Source organism: Urocampus carinirostris, chromosome 3 (assembly GCF_059441175.1).
Source record: "Urocampus carinirostris isolate Australia breed hairy pipefish chromosome 3, RoL_Ucar_1.0, whole genome shotgun sequence".
Classification (NCBI taxonomy): Eukaryota; Metazoa; Chordata; class Actinopteri; order Syngnathiformes; family Syngnathidae; genus Urocampus; species Urocampus carinirostris.
This window is the reverse complement of record NC_142351.1, coordinates 47,933,943-47,958,003: the sequence shown is the minus strand read 5'-3', so window position 1 is coordinate 47,958,003 and position 24,061 is coordinate 47,933,943. Positions and strand designations below refer to the sequence as shown.

Here is a 24,061-nt window from a genome sequence, read left to right as displayed (position 1 = left end):
CACAACATGCACATTCAGGCTTTTGGCGTCGGTTTGAAAAAAAGAAAATAAACCGTACAGTTTGAATTTGTAACAAACGTAGAGGGAATGATGTCCGCATCACATGCACAAACATACACTTATTTGCATGAACACTGTATCGTAACCCTCCCCTCACATCCACATGCATAGACGCATCTGATCGCAAAGCATTAAGGGTGAGGCTTGGAATAAGCATGACAGTACTCGCCGTGATCGTGATGGGTTATTCAACTGCAAACTCTGAATGTTTGCTTTCTGAATTTACAAAGACGTGTTTTGCAAAATGAATTACACTTTATTTCAATCATGAATGCAAAAGCTGAGATGGGAAAAGTACAAACGTTCTATGACCCGAGATAATATCCAATTATGAGCTACTGTACATGAAATAAATGCTTAGTATAAATAGAAGTAAGGGTTATCAATAAAATAATCTCCAGTAAAGGTACAGTAAAACAATAAAGGCCCGTTGGATGAATTAATCCGGCACGCCATTAATTTTGGAGAGTGTCAAAAACAGGTGAGTCTCTACATAAAGATCTGATTTATTTATGTAAACTGAAACTAAATAATCGCTGTGGCCGCTAGAGTGCAATGTTGAGTTTGTATAGCGTGGTGAGTTGGTTCACGTGAAAAACTGCATTGACTTTACTGTTAAAGCCCTTTTGGAAACAATGCTGTATCATTTCAACAGCAAATACATAGCCAATCACAAAATAAGATGTTGGTTATCGTGTGTAACATGTGAAATAATTGTTCTAAGACAGGGACATTTTCGATTACCGGTAGATGTATTCTGGCAAGTAATTGTTTCCAAGCAAACAACGTAATGCCCCCTTCTGGTTCTATAATGTATGCATTAAATTGAAGTATACTTTAAAAAATAAATACGCTACAAAATACCGGAAAAGACTACCCAAGTACACAATCATCCTGTATAATTTGGACATTGATTCTACAAAATCTCTATTCCTGTGTTACCGCCTTAAAGTCCAATGTGAAAAACCTCTGTCCTGAAACTAACCCGACAATCATACTGCAGAGGGCCTCAATTTTGAGTGCAAAAAAAAAAAACAAAACCTGGCCACAGCACAATGGACAAATCAGGGGTTTGGATCCCTCAGTCTGGAAAATGCTGTGCAGGAGGTGGAAATGGCCAAAAACGTTATGCTTTAAGGCATTTAAAACTCTTGTTTAAGAGACATAGCCAAGAATAGCAAGGTGACAAAGTTCCAGAAAGTATTAGGTGAAGTGATAAAACTATATAAAGGGGATAAGGCAAGGGATGTGGTGATTTTCAAGAGGCAGATAGCTAAAATGAAACAGCAGACAGATCACGGCAACCTCTACCCGCCCCTTAAACACTAAGTGGTTAAACATATGTATCAGTACAAAATAACAATGTCACCACCTGTCTAAAATTGTGATGACGGCCTTTAATTAGGAGCAATGCTTGTTCAATAATGATAAAACAGCTCTGGGGGGACTTATGTGCACAAAGGCAATAATTACAATGTCTGAATTACCTCCAGTAAGTGCAAAGAAGAGGTAATCGTGGTCCACGATTATTGCACAGGCAACTTTGGAGTACCTCTTTGCTGCAGTGTCCCCTATCGGCCCTTATCTTTGCAAAACCAAACATTTATTCTATCTAAAACTGGCCCATGAAATGTTTTCACGACCGAACTATAGTAATCTCTTGTTTTTTTTGCAGGTTTTCAATCCAAAAAAGCCAGGCGACAGTCCAAACCTGCAAAGTAGAAATATTTATTTATTACATATCAGTAACATAATATATACGACTATAACAAAATAACTATAGATCTACAAATGAAAACAGAACACAGAATTACAGTTGAATGAATTGTCTTTATTGTCATTATACATTGGATGTTTTTGAGATGAAGTGTTTGAGGACTATGTTAGGAGTGACAAGATTGGATAGACTGAGAAATAAAATTGTGAGAGACAGAACTGGATTAGTCGTGGAACTGAGCAAGTGTGTTGATAAGAGTTCTCGGTTGGTTTGGACACATGGAGAGGATGGATGAGGAGCGAATGTTGAAGAGGATCTACAGAGCAGAAGTAAATGGAAGGAGACCAAGAGGAAGGCCGCGATTGATGTGGATGGATGGTGTTATGAGTGCACTGCAGGAAAGAGGTCAAAATATATTGGAAGCTAAGAGCTCTTGTTGGTGATAGAAAGGAGTGGAGAGGTGTTGTGGAAGGATAGTGGGATTGTGGACGCGTTCTTAAGGATGGGCTGGGCACCCGTATGATGCGGCAGGGGTAAACCAGTGAAAGCTGCCGGGCCCTGCTGTTGAACAAAAGAGTGTGTTGTGTCACCCTGACCCGAGTGACATGGCCGCTTTCTGGTGTCCCATTTCATCTGGAGGGACCAAAGCATGACCAACTTAGGTGCCGAGGTGCTTGACTTGTTTGGGTGTTTGGGCAATTGGGTTGGCCATGGTCCAAAAATGTTTGTGTGTGTTTTTTTTATGCTATTTATTTCCCTTTTATTTTCTTTGTTATTGTATGTGTGTGTGTCTTGCTGTCGGTCACCCCTCTTGAGGGATATGACCAAAGTAGATAGATGGATAGATAGATAGTCATTATTCAATAGTACAAATAATTTGGAGGGCTTCTCCTTTCAGTGTATGAAAATGATGTAGAGTTGCAAGGCAGCATCGATGATTTTTGTGTTAAGCCAGGTCTCTGTAATGATTACAAGAGTCATGAATGTAGAAGTTTCCCAGGAGTTGTAGCTCCAGGTCATCTGTTAAATGTGTCATGGATCTGGCGTGGGTGAGATACAGGCTAGGCAGGAGTCGCAAAGTTGTAATGTAGCCTAGCCTTAGTAGGCCACACCTGCAGCTTTACTATTCTTTTCTCTCCCGACAGCGCCTTAGCCTCTTCTCTGACTTGATAACAGTCCACGGAGCACCCTGTGGTGATCATTATTTCTTTGGGCTCTTCTGATTCTCCTCAGAGTTGGATTTAATTGTTGAATTTCTTTTCAATGTAATCAGTCTTGTTGAATTGTTTCTTAAAATATATGGTGTCTCTCTCTTTCTCGCTCTCTCTTTCTCCCTTTCCCTCACGAAAAAAATCTAAATATTTTGGTTTCATGGCTTTTTGGATCAAAAAGTTTCCCGTCCCCTGCTAAGGATCGACTGGTCAAATAATACACAGTCACATGGCATGGTTTTGTTAGCAATATTAATGCTCAAAAGTGGGACGACTTCGCCAATCGTCTTTGAGAAAAAACAGAACATGACTTATGTTTCTGGATGAATTCTCCGATGCAGATTTTTTAATAACTGCATGAATCGTAACCTTAATACGGTCATCATGCTGCATGAATAAACGCATGCCGGCTGAGTAGAACAGACAACAAACGTTGATGTAATTTAATATGGATTGGCCAGAAATTGAAAACAAGCTCCTTGATTAGGTTCTGGGAAAAAGGTCATGTGGGAATAGTCCTCAACCATCACCTTGCGCCCATCTTGCCGTGAGTAATAGAATTCCGTTTCTTTTTCGAGAACTGCTCTTTCGGCTCGGCTCACTAAGAAGAGGCGGCTCTTTCGGCTCCCAACTGGCTTTTTGGATTGTTTTTGTATCTATCATATAATACAAATTATTACATAACATTATGCACAAAATTATTTGAAAAAAGGTGGAAATGAAGCAACAAAGGAAACAAAGGACAAAAATGTAAAAAATGAACAGAGGGAAAAAATAAAATAAATAGAAAAAATTAAGAAAAAAAATGTGAAAAGGCAGGAAAGAAAAAAGACAAGAAAAAAATATTTAAAAAATGTGAAAAACAATGAAAACAGGAAAATCAACAAGAAAAAAGAAAAAAGCTAGGAAAAAAAGAAGAAAAGGTTAAAGGAAAAAGGAAACGGAAAAGGATAAAAAAGAAAAACAAAAAACCAAGAAGGAAAATTAAGAGGAGAAGAAATAAATGACAAACATGCAAAAGAAACAGAAGGAGAAAAATAAAGGAAAAAATTATAAACTGAGAAAAATGGAGGAAAAAAGTCAAGACAAAAGATAAAATGGGGCAAAACAAGAAAAATAAAGATTAAATAAAAACTAAGTAAAAAAACTAGGGAAAAAGAATCAAAAGAGGAAAAAATAAAGTTGGAAAAAAAACAAAAAGCCAGGGAAAAAACACATAATGAAGAAAAGACTCGCTTTATTGGGTATTTTACCAATAATAACTTAACATTGTGCACAAAATAAATTGATAATTTAAAAAACAAAACTATATTACTACTAAATTACAATAGCATTTATGTTTTTACTCTACACTCACGTTTTAACTCATTGAAACATTTTTTATAATAAACATCTTTAAAGGGACAGTGTGTAATATTAAGTGCTTCCTTGTGGTGCAAAAAAACCCAAATTTTTAAACAAACAATAACTTTGATTTGAATACAAGGCAAAAACATATGAACTATCCCAATGTTAATTTTTTTATAAAAACTCACAAGTAGAGAAATTTGCATTTCTTTTACATAGGAGTGGCTCAGGAGGTATAGCCTTCGTTTTGGACCGAATGTCGCAGGTTCGATTGCAGGCCCCTTCAGAGTTAAATGTCCAAGTGTCCTTGGGCAAGTCACTGAAACCTTAATGCCCCCGATGGTAGGCGCAGTGCATGGCTGTCACTGTTATTGGTGTGTGAGTGTGTGCGTGAATGGGTAAGTATGAAGAACATTGTAAAGTGTTTTGGGATGTCTCCAGTGCCTTGAAAAGCGCTGAATAAATGCAGACCTTTTGCCATTTCAATTTACTATAGTGGAATCCGTACCTAATAGTCGCCGCCATGTTTGTCTGGCATGTAGCTGATACGCAGTGATTATTTAGCACTTAAGAAAAAAGATGTAAAAAGTCATAAACATGGAATCCATGGAGAAAATGCACATTGACCAATCACAAAAGAAAATAATGTCTCGAAGGGCTGTCGGTTGGTGGGGAGCCGGCTCCCGTCGTTCACTTCCAAGAGCCAGCTCATACAGCTGTTTCGTTTGCAAACGACACATCACACCTCCGAAACACAGTTGAGTTAAAACATGAAGCTGTGGCCGGCTAATAATAGACTGAACTCAAGCAGTCCGGCTAGATTCAAGGATATGCAAATATGACTCTTTCTCCTGTGGGGAACTTCTTGGTAGCTGACAAGGGCCGGGGGAGAGGTTGGGCGGGTGTCAATGAATAGAGGAGGAATGAAGTGCGGTTGGCATGACAACGCTGCCCGGCATGTCAGCGCACTTCTAACTCGGGTGTGAGATGCAAAATCTCCTCCTAAAAAGAAGTCTGCTTTGAACCGGTTGCCTCTTTTTTTGTACAGTGTCGTGAAAAGTATTTAAAAATTGGTTATGAGTTTATCAGGACGCTGTGGAGGAAATTTGACTCACTGTTCTTTGCAACATAGTTTTAAATCTGCCATATTTGAAGGTTTTCTAGCATGAAATACTTGTTTAAGGTCACACTACGTCATCTCAATGGGATTTAAATCTGGACTTTGACTTGGCCATTCCAGAAGCTTTATTTATTTTATTTTTTTTTTAGATAATTTGAGGTAGACTTGCTGCTACTTTTTGGATCATTGTCCTGCTGCATGATCTAAGAGCGTTTGAGTTTTAGGGCACGTTCTCCTTCGGTATTTTTTGGTTAACACCAGTATTCCTTATTCTGTCAACCACAGCAAGTTGTCCTGGTCCTAAAGCAAAGCACCCCAAGATCTTCACACTGCTACCGCCATGCTTTACAGTTGGCAAAATGTTCCTTTTGTCAAATGCTGTCCCATTTTTATGCTAGTTAAAACAGGGTAGACACCTTTCATATCGTTCAATTTTTTACTCATCAGTCCACAGAATGTTTATCCTAAAGTCTTGAGTATACTCAAGACCCTGTTTGGAAAATGTGAGACACCTCTTTGTGTTCTTTTGGCTAGGAACTCTCCCATATATGTCATTTTTGGCCAGTGTCTTTCATATTGTGGAGTCATGAAAATTGACTTCTACTGAGGCCACCAAAGCCTGCAGTTACCTGGATGTCTTTCAAGGTTCATTTCTGGTTAGGCCTTGGCTGAGTCAAGCCGTAAAACATTTTAGGGTGAAATCTGATGCTTTTGCGAGATTGTTCACATTGCCAACTAAATGTGACTTCTATGTCTCTCCTGTGACTACCAGCGTCTGTCACAGACCAGAAACAGACACAGGACCCAATAGTGCTCGTTTTTCAGTTTTTTTTAATAAAGAGGGAGAGCAGGGCTTGCTTCCACAATCAGATGGTTGACGGACAAGGGGACCAGGGGATGCGGAAGTGGCACTTTCGTGTATACTAGCGAGGCGGGTCGAAGACAGGCAGGAATTACAAGTCGTTAGCCGGGACTGGAGAGCAAGGGCGGTGTCAAGTTCAGAAACAAGGTCGTCAACAGGAGGCAGGCAGGTAGCGGGGAAAAATAGATCGGATAACGGGCAGGCAGAACGGGGCAGAGTCAGGTCCGGAAACAGGTTGGCAACGAGGATCAGGCAGAGAAAAACAGGGCAGGAACAGAGTCTGACGTAAGAGCTTGCCGAGCTGGGAGCAATGGTTTGCATAGCGATCTGACAGGGATCTCTTGGAAGTCGGGGGTTTAAAAGGAGTACATCAGCCAATCAGCTGTCTGGGCTGTTGGCGCCAATTAAGCAGACGCAGGTGCTCCGAATCGGCAATCATGACAGCGTCTCTTGTTTTATTTCCATCCTATCCTACTTGCTAGGAAGAAGACGCGTGACGTCACATGCGATCCATTGTTAGCAAAAGTGCTCATGGATGCTAACTCAGTAGCATATCTAGCAATATGAAAGTTACTGTGCTACTAGAGGCTGAATAGAGTTGTTCCCCCAATAATGAATTAAATCCAACCACCCCCCTGCATGAAAATGTTCCTCCTCGCAGTGCAAACGTTACTAAAACGTCTTCGTATCCAATTACGGGGGAATGTAATAGAACAGTAAAGCACGAAGCATTTGCACTTTGTATGCGGGAGGGGAAACATTTCATGCAAGCCGTGGGCCCCTGAGCCCTGTCGGACTGGTGCGCCTCCAGTAGTGTTGAATTTTAAAATAGAACCAAATATGGCGATTGCGCCCTTTTACATGGTCGCCCTATGAGGGGTGAAAATACGGTATTTGTTCAAATAATGGGTGTCATGCAAACACTAGTTACTTCCATCATCTTCTACGCTTGCGAGACATGGACTCTCACAGCAAAACTGGAAAAGAAAACTCAGGCCATGGAGATACAATGCTACAGGAAACCCATATGACAAACTAAACCATATGGACACCATCAAAGGGCAATTTGGACCCTACGAAGAAATGTTGTCAACTGTGCGTGGACGGAAACTTCAGTGGTATGGTTTCGTCACAAGATCGTCAGGATTGTCCAAGATTATTCTCCAGGGCACAGTCCAAGGGGGCAGGAGGAGAGGAAGACAGAAAAAGACCTGGGCCGATAATATCAAGGAATGTACTTGTATCAGCTTGCCACAACCCAAAAACAGGCCAGTAACCGTCAACAGTGAAGAAAGCTGTCCAGAGTTTTGTGTTCGTTGGTGCCACGACAGCCCAGGCGGTTAAGGGATCCGTGATCCATAGATATATTGACCACCCAAATTTGCTACATACAACATACAATTCTTTCTTCGATACACCCAATACAAATGTCCCTAAAAAAGTCACCATGACATGTTTTAACCATGATTGAGTCTCCCAACGCATTTTCTTTGTTTGTATGGACAAGTGCCCCCAAATATCCTTACAGTTAGAAAATTAAGTGTTGGTAGAGTAGAACAGATATCACCATGACAACCTCTCCCCCTCATTGCTATATGTGATTTTGTGTTTATATCTTTTGCCTTTCAGTGCTGTAAGGCAGAATATAAGACTGACCCTTGAGTACCACACATTTTTGTTTACCAGTCTAGCCATTCTCTGCGTAAGTATTTGCTGACATCCCCAATCATCTACTTCTTTCATCAGTGAATTGGCAGATTTTCTGAGAATTTTACACTCTGCCTATGATTAGATTTTAATTGCTGGTGATTTTATCGTACATGTAGACAACACTTCTGACACACTGTACAGAGATTTTTCAAAAGCTTTTAAACTTCCTAGATATTAAACAACTCGTCGCGCAGCCAACTCACAACAGAGGACTCACTCTTGATGTCGTTGTTACCTATAGTTTGAACGCGAGTGTGTCCTCTGTTGACGATCTTGCTGTGTCCGATCACTACTGTGTCTTTTTTTAACAGTACTTTTAATCACCAGGTGGCCTCAGTGAGAACAGTAAGGAAACAATACCTAATTCTTCAACTGGCTGCAAATTACATCGAGTTTTCAAAGGGCACAACCACCGACATCTTTCCTGCACCCTGTGATTGTATTGTAGTTAATTTTAAGAAAAATCTAAAATCAGCACTTGATCACGTAGCCCTACTGGTAAACTAAACAATAACTAGGAAGTCTAAACCTTCATGGAGAAACAGTATGATCAAATACCACAAAAGACAATGAAAGATTGCTTAAAGAAGTTAGATAGATAGATAGATAGATAGATACTTTGTTCATCCCCGAAGGGAAATTCACAAGTTGGAGAAATAATTACGATGTTGGCCCGTGGAGGGATGGGCGCCACCAGGCTGTACTTTCCCAAAACACCACAGGAAATGGTGCCTCTACGACCTTAGTGGTTAAGGGATACAAACACCCACCCGCCCACAAAGGTTAACCTTCTTTCAACAAATCAGAAACTACTATAAAACACTTAAACATGCATAGCATACTTCTCAAAAATGTTTTCTGACAATAAAAATGACCCCAAATTCCTTTTCTCCCTTCACCTTTGAACTTTTAACTAAAGCTGATTTTAAAAATTCCCCACCAGACCTGACAAATGCTTTTTGTGAGGACTTTGCAGACCACTTCAGAAGTAAAATAATTAAAATCAGGTGCAGCCCTTAGTCCATTAGAATGTAAGCTCAATAATAGCTCAAAACCGATTTTACCTGAGAAAACACTGGAAAGTTTTGCCTTGGTTTTGATGCTTGGTTGAGTTTTCTCCCATCTCAACCCAACAACCTGCCTTTTGCCTTTGTGAATTTCCCTGCGGGGATGAATAAAGTATCTATCTATCTATCTTTTAGACCCTATTACCACATCTCCCGACAACTGTTATTGAGGATAACGTTTTAGCCTTCGCCTCTTTGATAGCCCGTTGGAGGATTCTCCTTTCGTGGAAGTCTTCAGAACCACTTCCCTTTAAAACATGGCTGCACGATATACAATAATCCCTCGGTTATTGCGGTTAATGGGGACCAAAACCACCCGCGAAAAGTGAAAGTCCGCCAAATAGCGACGCCCCTTCAAAAATGCTTGAAATAAAAAATATTTATTATATTTTGGGAATTATTTTATTTAATTATTATTATTTTTTAGACCCGCGAAGCTCTGAACCCACGAACGTGGAACCGCGAAGTAGCGATGTCCCACTGTACTCTTTTTGCTTAAATTAGGGAAAATCAATTTTCATCTACGAGGATGCGACTGTAAATTCCATTCTCATTGGGCACCCCTGCTCCACTATTTTGGAATACTCCCACCTGACAGCATAGTATAATAGACCTCTGCATGTCAGTGTCTGGTGACTTGAAACTCTAAATGTCGTCAGGCATTTTTAATAATTACTGTCCAGTGTCTAACCGACCTTTTTTTAGCACAGTTTTAGAATTTTTTTTTTTTTATTCAGATGTAGCAAATATGGGTGTTGAATCGTCTACACACATTAATTATTTTTTAGAAGAAAAGGGCATTTTAGAGAAATTTCAGTCTGGTTTTAGGTTTATCCAGTCAAGTCAAGTCCTTTTTATTTGTATAGCCCTTAATCACAAAGAGTTTCAAAGGGCTGCACAGGTTAATGCAAAAAAATAAATAAACAAATGGCCTGTATGGGGATCGAACCGGCAACTATGTCGCTACAGGCAATGCACTCCAACCAACTGAGCTAACCAGACTTACAGCCCAGAGAAACCAATAAACTGAATCACTACTGGTACTACTGAATTTAAGTGCAACAACCGAATGACATCTTTGCGTTTGTGATCTTCTACTGGACTGTCTCAGAAAATTAGAATATTGTGATAAAGTTCTTTATTTTCTGTAATGCAATTAAAAAAACAAAAATGTCATACATTCTGGATTCATTACACATCAACTGAACTATTTCAAGCCTTTTATTATTTTAATATTGCTGAATTTGGCTTACAGCTTAAGAAAACTCAAAAATCCTATCTCAAAATATTAGAATATCATGAAAAAGTATACAAGTAGGCTATTCAACTAATCACCTGAATCATCTAATTAACTCGAAACACTCAGCTTGGTTCAGTAAACTAAATCACAAGTATGGGGAAGACTGCTGATCTGACTGCTGTCCAGAGGACCATCATTGATACCCTCCATCAGGAGGGTAAGACACAAAAAGACATTTCTCAAAGAGCAGGCTGTTCACAGAGTGCAGTTTCAAAGCATATCCACAAAAAGTCTGTTGGAAGGGAAAAATGTGGCCGGAAACGCTGCACAACCAAGAGAGATGACCGCAGCCTTAACAAAATTGTGAAGAAGAGCCGCTTCCAGAATTTGAGGGAGCTTCAAAGACAGTGGGCTAAAGCTGGAGTCCAGGTATCAAAAGCCACAGTTCACAGACGTGTCCGGGAAATGGGCTACAATAGCTGTATTCCCATGGTCAAGCCACTTCTGAACTCAAGACAACAGAAGAAGCGTCTGACTTGGGCTATGGAGAAGAAGCACTGGACAGTTGCAGAGTGGTCCAAAGTCCTCTTTTCAGACGAAAGCAAGTTTTGCATTTCATTTGGAAGTCAAGGCGCCAGAGTCTGGAGAAAGGCTGGAGAGGAGCAAAATCCAAGTTGCTTGAAATCCAGTGTGAAGTTCCCACAGTCAGCAATGGTTTGGGGAGCCATGTCAGCTGCTGGTGTTGGTCCACTGTGTTTCATCAAGTCCAGAGTAAATGCAACTGTGTACCAAGAGATTTTAGAGCACTACATGCTTCCATCTGCTGAAAAGCTCTATGGAGATGAGTATTTCATTTTCCAGCATGATCTGGCACCTGCCCACAGTGCCAAAACCACCAGTAACTGGTGCACTGACCATGGCATCACTGTCCTTGATTGGCCTGCTAATTCCCCTGACCTGAACCCCATCGAGAATTTGTGGGGTATAGTTAAGAAGAAGATGAAAGACACCAGACCTACAAATGCAAATGAGCTGAAGGCCGCTATCGAAGCATCCTGGGCATCAATAACACCTCAGCAATGCCACAGGCTGATTGCCTCCATGCCACGCCGGATTGATGCAGTAATCCGTGCAAAAGGATTCCCAACCAAGTACTGAGTGCATCAATGGACATTTTCAAATGTTTGATTTAGTTTTGCTGTTATAAAATTATTTTTTGACTTGGTCTGAGGAAGTATTCTAATATTTTGAGATAGGATTTTTGAGTTTTTTTCAGCTGTAAGCCAAAATCAGCAATATTCAAATAATAAAAGGTTTGAAATAGTTCAGTTGATGTGTAATGAATCCAGAATGTATGACATTTTTGTTTTTTTAATTGCATTACAGAAAATAAAGAACTTTATCACAATATTCTAATTTTCTGAGACAGTCCAGTATATCATGAGAAGTCTAAAGTGTATTTTTATGAACTTGGCGTTTGTATATATTTGAAAATATTATTAAATTATTATGTATTATTCTGCTTATATATATGAATTTATATATATGAATATTATGTATGTATGTATATATATATATATATATCTGAAATTGTATATGTATTAATGTATATGTACAGTATGTATGTTTCCGTAGTGCGGTGGTTAGCACATTCGCCTAACATGAAAAAGGTCCCCGGTTCGAGACAGGGTTGAAACATTTGTTGGCCTGGAGAGGGATAGGCGCCACCAGGCTGAACTTGCCCAAGACACACCCTGGTGTGTGTGTGTGTGTGTGTATGTACATATATAGAATTATACATGTATATATACATATGTAGATTGTTGGGTCTGACATTAGAGATATATTAATTACCAAAACTTTCAGGGGAGCTGCTATTGCCGGTCCTCCTCCAAGGCCTTCTTCCTCGCTAGATGATCGAGATGGTAGGGTGACTGCTGTTCTTGCTGTGGTAGAAATTGTGGCCCTGACTCGTCTTCTCTGCGCCACCGTCCTTCTAGGGCAGACCTGGGCACTCCGGTCCTGGAGGGCCGTATGTTCTGCATGATTTTTGAGGTTTCTCTGATCCAATACAGGTGATTCCAATCACCAGTATCGTTAACGAGCACTTGCTAGCGAGGTTATAATTTGTATCACCTGAGTTAAAGAAGAGCAAACTTCAAAATCTGGCAGGACGTATGGCCCTCCAGGACCGGACTGCCCAGGTCTGTTCTAGGGGGATCCTCCTGGATTGTTATATAGCGCGTGTATAGGGCACAGTTTTCTACCAATCAGAACGTGGACGTGGAGTTTTTGCAGGGGACTGGTGTTCTAGCCGGGCATTGGGATGCTTTGTAGCCTCACCATGAACACAGGTTACGCTATTGGGGTAACCTTGCTCTCTACTCAAGGGGCTTGCGGAGGGCATCAACTCATCCATCTTTGGTCAAGTCCAGGCGAAATGACCCTTCTCTCCCCGCAGGTGAAGCATTCCATGGAGTTTTATGTTCATCAGGGTGTACCGGCACTTCGCAGGAAGCGGATTGGAGGGCTTTTATGGCTCTGGTGGTAACCCCTGTTTGTTGTCCCTCTGGGTTCAACCGGCACATTTGGCACATTTCTGGGATTCTATTGCCTGGTGGTCTTTATTAATTCTGTGGTCACCTGTTTTTTTTTTCAAGCACTGTCACCATGGCGTCCACTTTTTCAGGGCTGATGTTTGATGCGTGATGCGTGGCTTTTGGCGTCATTAGTTTTTTTTTGAGGAAGCGGCAGGGCCTTCCACGAAGCCCCTGCAGCATCTCACTGTACGGGAGAAACAACAAATTGACTGCCCTTTAGCAGTCTGAAGGAAGAGTTCATAGTTACCCTATCAACAGGAGACCCGAGTTTCCTCGGGTGATATACAGGTGGTAAGCTCAAAAGGTAGTTGACCATGCTGAGTCCTGCCTGGCTTGAAATAGTAAAATAATGAAAATAAGTGATTCCAATGATTTTTTTCATGCTTTCAATGAGCTAGCCTCCCTTGCTAATCAGTCAATTTTTGCAGGCTGGTGTTGCTATTTGTTCTCCATTCCAACATGCATTTAAGAGGAAATCTTTCCCATACTCAGTGACATTTTCCTAGGCTGGACTTCGACCTTTTCTTCTTTGCCTGCAGGTGACAAAAAGCTGGTCAACAGGGCGGTTCTTTGGTACGTCCCCTGCTCTCTGCAGAATGTCGACAAGATCATGGAAGTGCCCCCCATCAAGGTCCGTGGGAAATGTTTGCTGCCCTAACCTTCATCAACCAAAGTTTGCCATTTTACCACGCTCCTATCTGTCACAGAGCAGGGCCGTTCGATCAAGTGCTTGTCATTCGGCATTTCAAGTGGCCCTTTTACTCATCTGAATGCTTTCCTTATTTCGAAAATATTCCAAATTCTTATAGAAAATGCATAGATTTAAATAAATACAAGTTTAAAAAGTGCACTTTCCGTCCATTCCGGACTATAGAGCGCACCTGATTATAAGCCGCACCCACCACATTTTAAGAGGATAACAGCTTTTGTACTTACACAAGCCGCACCTGTATATAAGCCGCATGCGCCCACATTAAAACATGTAACACAATCACAAAATTAACCCAAACCAAAGTCCCGCGATTGTAACTGAATATAAAGTACACAGTCCAAAAACCACAGCCGGCATAATGAACGGAAAATTATACCGGTACTTAAGGTTTGATGCAGACCTGCAGAGTCCGGGTCCCGTTGAAAATAATCCAAGGAAAAAAAATGTATATTTCCAAAGGTAAGGGTGGGAAAAATATATATCCACTATTGTCCGCTGCGTCCACAAACACGTCTCACCTTTACTCCACTTCTCGTCAGACCCCGTTGTTTTCGCCCCTTCTTTTTGATTCGCCCGTGGAAAACATATCAGAATAAGTCTCTAAAATAAATGCATTACAAAAATATACAGTTGCAAATACATATTATACGTGGTTACAAATATTTACAAAGAAAGACGGTACACCGAGAGAGTTTTCAAAGCTTTAATAATAATATTATAACTTTCATCCCAAACCTTGCCTGTGAAGGGTAGCAAAACGCTACTAGGAACATGCTCCCAGAAATCACGGTAAACCGTCCTCATCTTCCTCCTCATAACTGACGTCATCTAAGTCGTCTTCCCTCAGTATGGGAAAGATACTTTGTCATATAGACGTCGTCCCACGCTCCCTTATTCAAAAACACTCTAGCAACACGCTCGCAAAGTAAAGTTTACGTGCAGTAACTCTGTTTCCTTCTTTATCGGATTGCTCGATTGCGTTTAGCTTGAAAGCTGCGTCGTGTGCTTTTCTTTTTGAAATCTGCATGATGAGGATATGTCTACGCTAATTTAATTTGTGCACAAGCTAAGAAGTTGCAGTCTTCCACGGCGCATATATCCCACCGGTCTAAATCTTACCTTTTGTACTCGAGCGCCGCTGGCGGCTGTTAGAAAAATTGCATCAATTGGCCGCATCACTGAATAAGCCGCAGGGTTGAACGTTTGGGAAAAAAGTAACGGCTTCTAGTTCGGAACTTATGATAAATCCTGACCCATAGAACAAATCATTGCGACTGAGATGAGAGAACTTCCCTCCAATATCAATGAACCAAGAAGAACAATGAGAGCCCTCGCTACTTGGTGCTTCAGTTATTGCTGGTTTAATATTTGGCCGTAATTTGAAATATTGAATACCTTTAAAACCAGAATGTTTTCTATTTACCCCTCGCCCCCCCCCCTCTCTTTATGTCAGCAAGTCCACTCTAATGAAGGCTGCCAAAAATACAAAATAAAAATGGTGTGACACTATTTCTACTCTTTGTGGGTGGTTCTGGTCCCCATTAAGCTAAAAAACAGAGGGATCTCTGTGTATATACTGTAAATCATTTTTGAGAAACATACACACTTAAGGTTGAATATGTTTAATAACATGTGTGTACAGTAACAGAAAATATCACTCAACAACAAGGAATGTGTAGTTTAACGCAGAACAAGAGGAGGCTGGTCGGAAACGCTACGAGGCGCAGAAGACAGCAAGACTGAAAACCAAAGAGGTGGTCGATGAAATAGTACCGCCTCCACTAAATCCAGGTAACAAAATCCCTTCCTGTTCAAGCAACATCATTGAACACAGGAGGGAAAAACTTGTTTGCAATAAAATCGTTATTAAATCATACAAAAAGAGAATGTGGCCCATGCACAGAAGACTTTTTGTACTTATTGCAATTTATATACAGATTGCAGCTGCAATAGTTTAGAAAGGACAGCATGATGCGAATTTAAAAATCAGAAGTACTTACACATACAGAGGAAATGTCAGCTTTTTGGTCTTTTTTTCCTTTTATTTTTTTTTCTTGGATGTAACAAATAATTTGTAGGAAAAAGGAGAAATTCTGCAGAATGTTTATTGGTTTCATTCTTGTTAAAGTCCCCGACACCCATGTCTAACCTGATTGAACACAAAACAATATGAACAGAAAAAAGGAGCAGTGTGGTACAAACTCCAACACTATCTCTATCTGTGCTTGCCACTCTTAACAGTACGCATGTCTTTTTGCATTGTAGAAAGGCACAGTGTGGGCTTCAGCCAGTCCAGTCTGATCCATCTGGTGGGTCCGTCGGACTGCACACTGCATGATTATGTTCATGGGGGTAAGTTAAGTAACATGATCAGTTGATGTAAACTGGCAGAAAAAGACATGAGTATAAAAGGTTGAACTCAGAGTTGAATGATTACATGTTTTGTTGTAACGAGTTTCAGTGTTTTCCATAGAATTTTTTGAGACTGTGGTGGGTCGACACTCTAGGGGTCCCAGGTGGGTGCCTGGGAGAGTACCCGTGGGTGTGCCCAGGGTCGTACCCGGGGCTACGCATGGGTCTGAGCAATCGCAAAAATTTGTGAGCATATCTTGAATGACGGAAAACAAACTCAATCCCAAGTGTGGAAACCAAATCATTATCAAACATCTCCAAAACCTGAGATCAAATCAAGTTACATTTTTGTTCAGTGGGTTGCACAATACAGAACTGTATTTAATCACACTTTTTAGGTGGAAATACAATGTTGGCAAAAAGATTGACTTAATTTGCCAAATGTTTGTATGTAACACAAGAGCAGAGATCCCCAAACCTGTATCCCTTTTCTTGCTTTTTTCTTTTACTTTTTTCCCCCTTTGCTTTATTATTTTTCCTCTTTTTTTCCCTCCTATTGTTTACTTTTTCTTTTATTTTTTGCTTCTTTTTGTGTAGCATTCTTTTTTTCCTTTTACTTGTGCCCCCTTTTAAGTCATTTTGAGCATAATACATAAGATCTAGTGACATATGAATGAAAAAACAAAAACAATCTGAAGAGCAGTTGAGTGCCAGCGCTTTTTAGTGAGCTGAGCCAAAAGAGCCACTTTTCTACAAAAAAGACAGACACTTGCACAGCGACATTGACATAGGCATGTAGGTAAGAAAGGTCACGTGTAAAAAGTAAAGTAAATCACACTTGTGTCTCTATATTTTGAAGTGTGTAATTGATTAAAGTGTAATACAATTTTTTTTTTAAAAAAAAGCAAACTTTTACACCTCCCCAACACCCGCTTACTCCCCCCACCCCCGCCGCCCCTCTCTCTCTCCATCTCTCCCTCCCGAAAACTCGAGCTCACATGCCCGCTTGTTTTATTTTTCTTAATCTCTTGCTGACTTTGACTTAAAAATCCGCACTTAAAACACACCGCAGAAGAAACCTCTGCATTATTTTTGCCTGCATGCACTGTAATTGTGGCCAGGAAATCAATTTCATAATATCGAGACCTGATTTTTATGTGCTGGATGGTTTTTCTTGTGCGCTGAGATGGTCTGGTGATTGCGCAATTGCACACGCGCTCAGCTTAAAGGGGGCCTTGGCTTTGACAGAATAATGGCATTTAGGAACACAACATTTATGAGGGACTGATTCTTCTGTCGGTGATAGACAATGGACACAATCATTTATATAATTAAAATGAGTCCAAATAAGGATAATGTTCCTGCTTTGACACATATTTTCAATTGTCCTTTTTGTCCTCTGTAAAGCAATCTCTCTTGAACCGTTCTTGTGCTCGATGTGCTGCTGTGGTAGTGCCCCCCCAACCCCTCCATTCTCGGCTCAGTGAACAAAAACACTAATAACAAATCAAACATCTATCCCAAAGTGAGTGAGAGGACAAAAAAAAATCAATGTAAAAATGATATGGTATGCGAAACACTGAGACTATTTGACATAAAAAACTAGTCTGCAACTAATTGTGTAACTGTGATGTGAAAAGGTTTGTTCAGGGTTGCAATTTGCTCCCACTTTGGCATTGAGCACTACCGATACCTGCTGGACTGGAGTAATATAGTGTTTATGAAAACACTTTTATGAAACCTGTTCTTTTTTATTTGTCGAATACAGCGACACCTCGCCACTTCACGCTTCAGTTATTGCTGGTTTACTGCTTCGCAGATTTTCACCTTGCATTTTGTTCTGCATTCTGATTGGCTAAACAGAGGAAGAGGCTTTTTATCGCCAACAAATCTGGACCTTTCCAACCGCTAAACCTGCTCATGAGCCACACGTGGGTCTTTGCCGCTCTTTAGTGGCTCCCTGGCGCTTTTTCAAAACTATTTGATTTCTATAGGACAGAAACGGAAGGTAAATGCTGTTGTCCACAACGTCCAAATGATGGCGGCAACATATCATGTAAAAACATGTGGATTGGGTGTGCAATTCATAAAGTTAAGTAATAAAACAGCACTTTTTAAAAATTATAATGTGATGGTACATAAGTTATTTAAAATATGTTTTAATGCGGTACTTTTATTTGTTGAACAAATACTTCAGCCTATTACTTTTTTTTCTTGAGAAATAAGTAAATTAAGGTTTCCAATTTGCGGATTGTCATGTTTCGCGAGGGGTTCTGCCCCCCATTAACCCCCATAAACGAGGGATTATTGAAAAACCCATACACCAAATTGCGCTATTCAATTCAAGTTTACACTTTAGTTAACTTGTGACTTATAGTTTGAAATGCTTTTGACACATTGATAGCCACTGCTCAAAGAGAGCATTAAACACTGTATTGATTGCCTTTAGCTGGGTCGACACTTTTCTGGGGAAATAGCTTTTAGGCTGGAGGTATCAGAGTGCGTAAAGACTTGGCTTGAGGCTTGGTGGTGAATTTACGACCTGGTTTTATGATTGACTGTACCTTTGGAGATCAAAGAGATATAGCCGTAATTAAACATTTGAAAGTTATAGCATCAGTTGAATTGCTTGCACTTTGATGTACAGACAGGCCACACAGCCGTTTTGCCTTTCCAAAAAAAGTAAGAAATGCACTCAATTCATTCTATAGCACCAAATAATAATGGTAGAATACTGTACTTTTTACAAGCTTTACTGTGCAATGCAGTAAATACTTGTTCAAATCTCCGGACTCATATTATACATTGGAAATTGGAATTGCTCGTCTTGGACAGGGTTTTTTTTCTCCATAATTGGGAAACCAGCGTAAGGTTTTAGAGCAGCTTGATTCAGCTTGTGCTCACATTATAGTGTATGACAGATGTAGGCAAACAACAGGTCTTGGGCCAGAATAGGCCTGCCAATAGATTTGTTCTGGCCCTCTAGACAATGCTGAGAGAAGCACAAAAAAAAAAAACAGCTGCAACATGTCAAACAATGACCTGCAGTTTTAAATATGTCCACCTTATTTCACCAAAGCTAAGCGCCTCTCACAAAATAAACCACACACTCTAGCTGTATAGCCTGATTACCATTTATCAACCAGAGAAGATTTAAGGAAATGAACCATCCTGATGTTGTTTTACTTAAAAAAATAGAAAGCTGCGCTGTTTAAGGGAATACGATTGCACTCACCTGGATTTCTTGGCATTTTTCTTAGTTTCTCTTTGTGTACCCACATAAAAACGATGCGTTTTATTGCGCTCATGGCTAAAAGTTTTCTGTACTTGCTTTTGTGTACTTAATTTAATTTATCTAGATATTAAATTCCATGCAATAAAACACTTCTAAAGTTGCTTTAGTGCTTTGAGTTTTTCAATGCAAATGATCTAATGTGGTGCTTCAAAAGAAAGATATTACTTTGCTATTATGGAACTTTTAATATATTTTCATTTGTTAATCAATATACTGTATGTATTTGTATATTTTAAATTTTCTTAACCAATTGGATGAATCAAGCCCTTTATAAACAAATAGTCAATGAATGATAACTTGTTCAGGTAAATGCCGAAACGAGAAAAAAATGGATTGGCCAATATAATCCTTTTTCGTCCTGTATTGCCAAAATTTATGCGAAAAAATTAAATCAATCAGCCTCCGGCCCAGCCCCATGCCCTTTTTTTTTCAAACCAATCCAACTAGCTACTAAAAATATTTGCCAACCCCTCGTGTGTGAGCAGCAACGTCACTTCACTTACAGGGACAACGCTAGAAGGAATCTTTTCAAGGTGCAGTATTTAAATCTAATGGATGGCAAATATATCTGACTTTTAAAGAAATGTGGAGTTGTAGCTCCAACGTTGTTCAGCAAAGATCCTTTACATCAAACTTTTTTATTTCAATTCAGAAATGTTTTTAAATGCATCAGCTATTACATTAATGATGAATTGGTTCCTGCTGGCATTTGTGCCAACGTCAAGGGTGAACAAGGGGAGGAGAACGACAAGAGGGTTGTGAGAGAGATAGACAGGAGAGAGCGTATCGAGGGGAAGTCGAGAGATGGAAGCAAACAAGGCGGGACGGATAAACGTTGCGCGTGTCACGCTTGGCTTTTTAATTTGGAGAGCTTGCTGAGACATCTGTCCAATTAAGAATCAAATGGTACAAGACCCCCCCTTCCACGTGCCCACACAGAAACACACACACACTCGTCTTTCTACATACTATTGCTCATTAGGGCGATGTTCCCCATTGCTCACTGCTGCTTGCTCTACACTTATTTTGTTTACATAAGCACGCGTCGGGTCAGACAACCTCCTTTCTCGCCCTCCCTTTCTTTCGACTTCTATTTCATGAGAGAATTGTTTTCTATTTCGGAGTACAAACTAATCATTTTTTGTACATGTCCACTTCACTTCCTGGTAATGTGACTTGGTTAAAGGCGACTAAGGAAACATAAAGCTCCAGCAGAAGCACAGGACAGTTTAAGCACTCTCGTATGAACACTGGAAAAATAGATTTTGTTCTCATTCAAATGTTAAGACAAAATGAGGCAATACAGCGCCGTAGTAACCTGACAGTTTCTGAATCACAGTATACAGTGCCTAGTGAAAAGTATTGCAACCCCCCCACACACCCCTCAAAAACTTTTTGTCATATTGCCACATTTCAGGCTTAAAGCTAAAACACTTTTCAAATAATAACAGGTGAGACAGAATCCTGAAGTGAAAGCAAATTAAACATTTTATATTATATTTATAACGAAAAAAATGAAAATTAGGTGTTGCAAAATTATTGGCCCTCTGATATCTCAGGTTAGCCAATTTACATGTTTGTCACTAAGTCTCAGTTTAAATGCGCCTCCTCTGCGATGGGCTCAGAGGTCTTTGAAAGGAGAACAGACAGCATTATAAAGTGAACACACCAAGCATGTCCGGGATTATTATGTGAAAAAGTTCAAAGCAGGAATTGCAACATTTACACGTCTCCCGGAGGACTCTGTGAGCAATACTATCGAAATGGAGAGAGAAGATACAAAAAAATTCGATCCATCAGCCTCGGGCCGAGCCCCATCCAAATTTTTTCAACTCAATGGGCTAAACGCAAAGCGTAACGTGGTATAAGATTAAGATCTTAAAATGCTGTGCACATTCGATCACATCAACCTTAAGAAACTTGTCAAGTCATGTTTTTTTGTATAGCCCTTAATCACAAAGAGTCTCAAAGGGCTGCACAGACCACAGATTATTGCTAACTACAGACAATTACTACACCATGCCCTGATCTAAAACCTACACGAGGGCAAGGGACAACTAAAAAACTTGTACATAATGAAAATGAAGGAGCCTTGAGAAATGGCCACACATAAGATAATCCCTCTTCCAGGATGACCAGGCTGTCACCAATGTTGCAATAACAAACAATACACAGATATTGTCAACGTGAAATCTAGGTCATTCATAAGCTATAGAATAGTAGTGTGTTTGCATATAAGAAACCCCTTAATACTGCTTTAAAATAGCCACATAGTTAAAAAAAATAAAAATATTGATAAAGCGTGTACCTAAACACCCATAAGTTATAATGCTGTTAATAAAGATTAATTTACTGGTAGAAGGCTGAAACAATAACATTTTAAACCATTTACTGTACCTTCCAGCAGTGTTGAAATGGCAGACACTCGTACACAATTTTCTTTTTTCACAATTGATCCTCGTTTTTCACATTTTCCCCCTTATCAATAACTTTCATGGGGCAGAAAAAGGAAATGAAACACACACAAAAAAAATCACACTAAAATAAGATTTGGTCCCTCATAAACAAGCCAATTGACTCAACAGGAAGAAGAAATGGAGCAGTGCATTATCATTTGAAAAACACCTCACTAGACCACTTGGGATACAGATGACATGAGGCATGAGGTCTTATATCATTAATACACTATTTTTACTGTACCAGATAAGACAAAGTAGAGAAAATGTTGCTTTACCGTAAAATTCGGACTAAAGCAACAATTTCTTTTCCCAGGCTTTCAACCCTGCGGCTTATGCAATGATGCGGCTTATGTATGCCTTTTTTTTTTAAATGGCCGACAGGGGTGCCAAAACATTAAACATTGAGACAGGTGGAAAATATGTGTCGAGGAAGACGCAAGTTAAATGTAACTTTGCGCTTTGTGTATTAAGAAAACTCGTATAAACACAAGGGCACCACTGCAGCGCAGTGGGGAGCGCGTGTGTGGCACAGTTCTGAAATCATGAGATTGAACCTTCCTGTGTGGAGTTTGCATGTTCTCCCCGGGCTTGCGTGGGTTTACTTTGGGCACTCCGGTTTCCTCCCGCGTACTAAAATCATGCATTTTAGGAAAATTGGCCGGTTCAAATTGTCCCGAGGTGTGAATGAAAAACTTGAAATTATTTTTAAGAATGGGAAAATAGTTCAGTTTTAAGATGTGTGAATCTTTTAGAGGCATACCCCAAAAAGACGTGTAGCTGTTGTAGAAAGTCTCTTAGGGGGCCAATATTTTTGTAACGCCTACTTTTCAAATTTTTTAGCACAATATAAAATGTTGAATGGACCTGTTTTATTTTCACAATTGTGTCCTCATGTTGCTGATAATTTCAGAGTATTTTGAGTATCTTATCTATAAGTTTGAAGCCTGAAATATGGCAACATGTCAAAAAGTTTTTGGTGAGGGCAATACTTTTGCAAGGCACTATAAGTTGGGCAAATTGTCCTGTGGTTTGTTTAAGGTTATAGGACATGAACCCTTCACTAAAAGCATTGGATACTGAAAGTCAAGTGTGGGTAAATAGAAATTAAAACATGTTTTTTTTATCCGCCGTGCACATACAGACTAACCCAAACCTTTCAAAACAAAAGAAAAACAAAAGTTATATATTTTTTAAATTACTAGAAAATAAAGACTTCCAGCTCTCACTAGCGTTCTTTTCTTATTGCATGTTCCATGTTGTCAACCTACTTCTCATTAATATTTCCCCTCGACATTGTTTCTCCGTGGTCTCAGCAAGTGTACCACCCGTTTCCATGGAAACACTAGTTGATTTCCATTCTTGCATCCCATTGCGGTCTAATTAAAATAAAAGATTTCACATATTGCGGCACAGCGGCGCAGTGGTTAGCGAGTCCGCGGCACAGTTTTGAGGTCATGAGATTGAATCTTCTGTGTGGAGTTTGCATGTTCTCCTCGTGCTTGCGTGGGTTTTCTCCGGGCACTCCGGTTTCCTCCCACATTCCAAAAACATGCATGTCAGGTTAATTGGCCGGTTCAAATTGTCCTTAGGTGTGAATGAGTTGTTTGTCTCTGTGTGCCCTGCAACTGTCTGGCAACCAGTTCAGGGTGCCCCCTGCCCACTGCCCGGAGATGGCTGGAATGGGCTCCAGCACCCCCGCGACCCTACTGAGGATAAGCAGTGCAGATAATGGATAGATGGGTTTCGCATATTTAAAAAGAAAAGTAAGACAAAAAAAGAGCTATTTAGAAGTGCTTGTTTTATATATTGAGAAGCAGACAAGAGGGTGGCATTCAATTTATTCTCAGAATATTATCATTTGTCAAATATTAAAGCAGAAGTCAAACCGGATTTCAGTTAAGCTCTATCAGCCGTTACTACAGTATTTTCTAGAATATATGTTTGTTTATTATTTATATATCTCATCTCATCTCATCTCATCAGCCGTACCGCTTATCCTCATTAAGGTCGCGGGGGTTATTTATATATGTTTTTAGAATATATGTTAAGAAGCAGCCTAACCCTGTTTTTATTGATCTCTGGGTGCAGCCCTTTTGAGTGGAAACGACATCATACTTGCTCAGGCTACAGCTAATGACCAAGCATTTCTCTGCTTCAGAAAGTAGGCAAGAGAGCCACGCCATATATTTTGAGACAACATTCAACAAAACCGCCAAACCTGCTCTCCAGACAAAAGCTATTTTCTACTGTTTTTTATTTCACTGTGTGATGTATAGATGATTTGATAAAATTTATGAAAAAATAACAGA

The 24,061-nt window shown here is 39.9% G+C and overlaps 1 protein-coding gene across 2 annotated transcripts in view; it reads left to right on the top strand.

The window, feature by feature from the left end:
* The window catches only part of acot7 (acyl-CoA thioesterase 7), an 83,431-nt gene that overhangs the window by 20,614 nt on the left and 38,756 nt on the right, over positions 1-24,061 (top strand). For both annotated transcript variants that reach the window (XM_088332117.1, XM_088332116.1), the window contains exons 4-6: positions 13,474-13,565; positions 15,326-15,437; positions 15,912-15,998. In XM_088332117.1, coding sequence (XP_088188243.1) covers positions 13,474-13,565; positions 15,326-15,437; positions 15,912-15,998 — 291 coding nt within the window. The remainder of the gene's footprint in view (positions 1-13,473; positions 13,566-15,325; positions 15,438-15,911; positions 15,999-24,061) is intronic.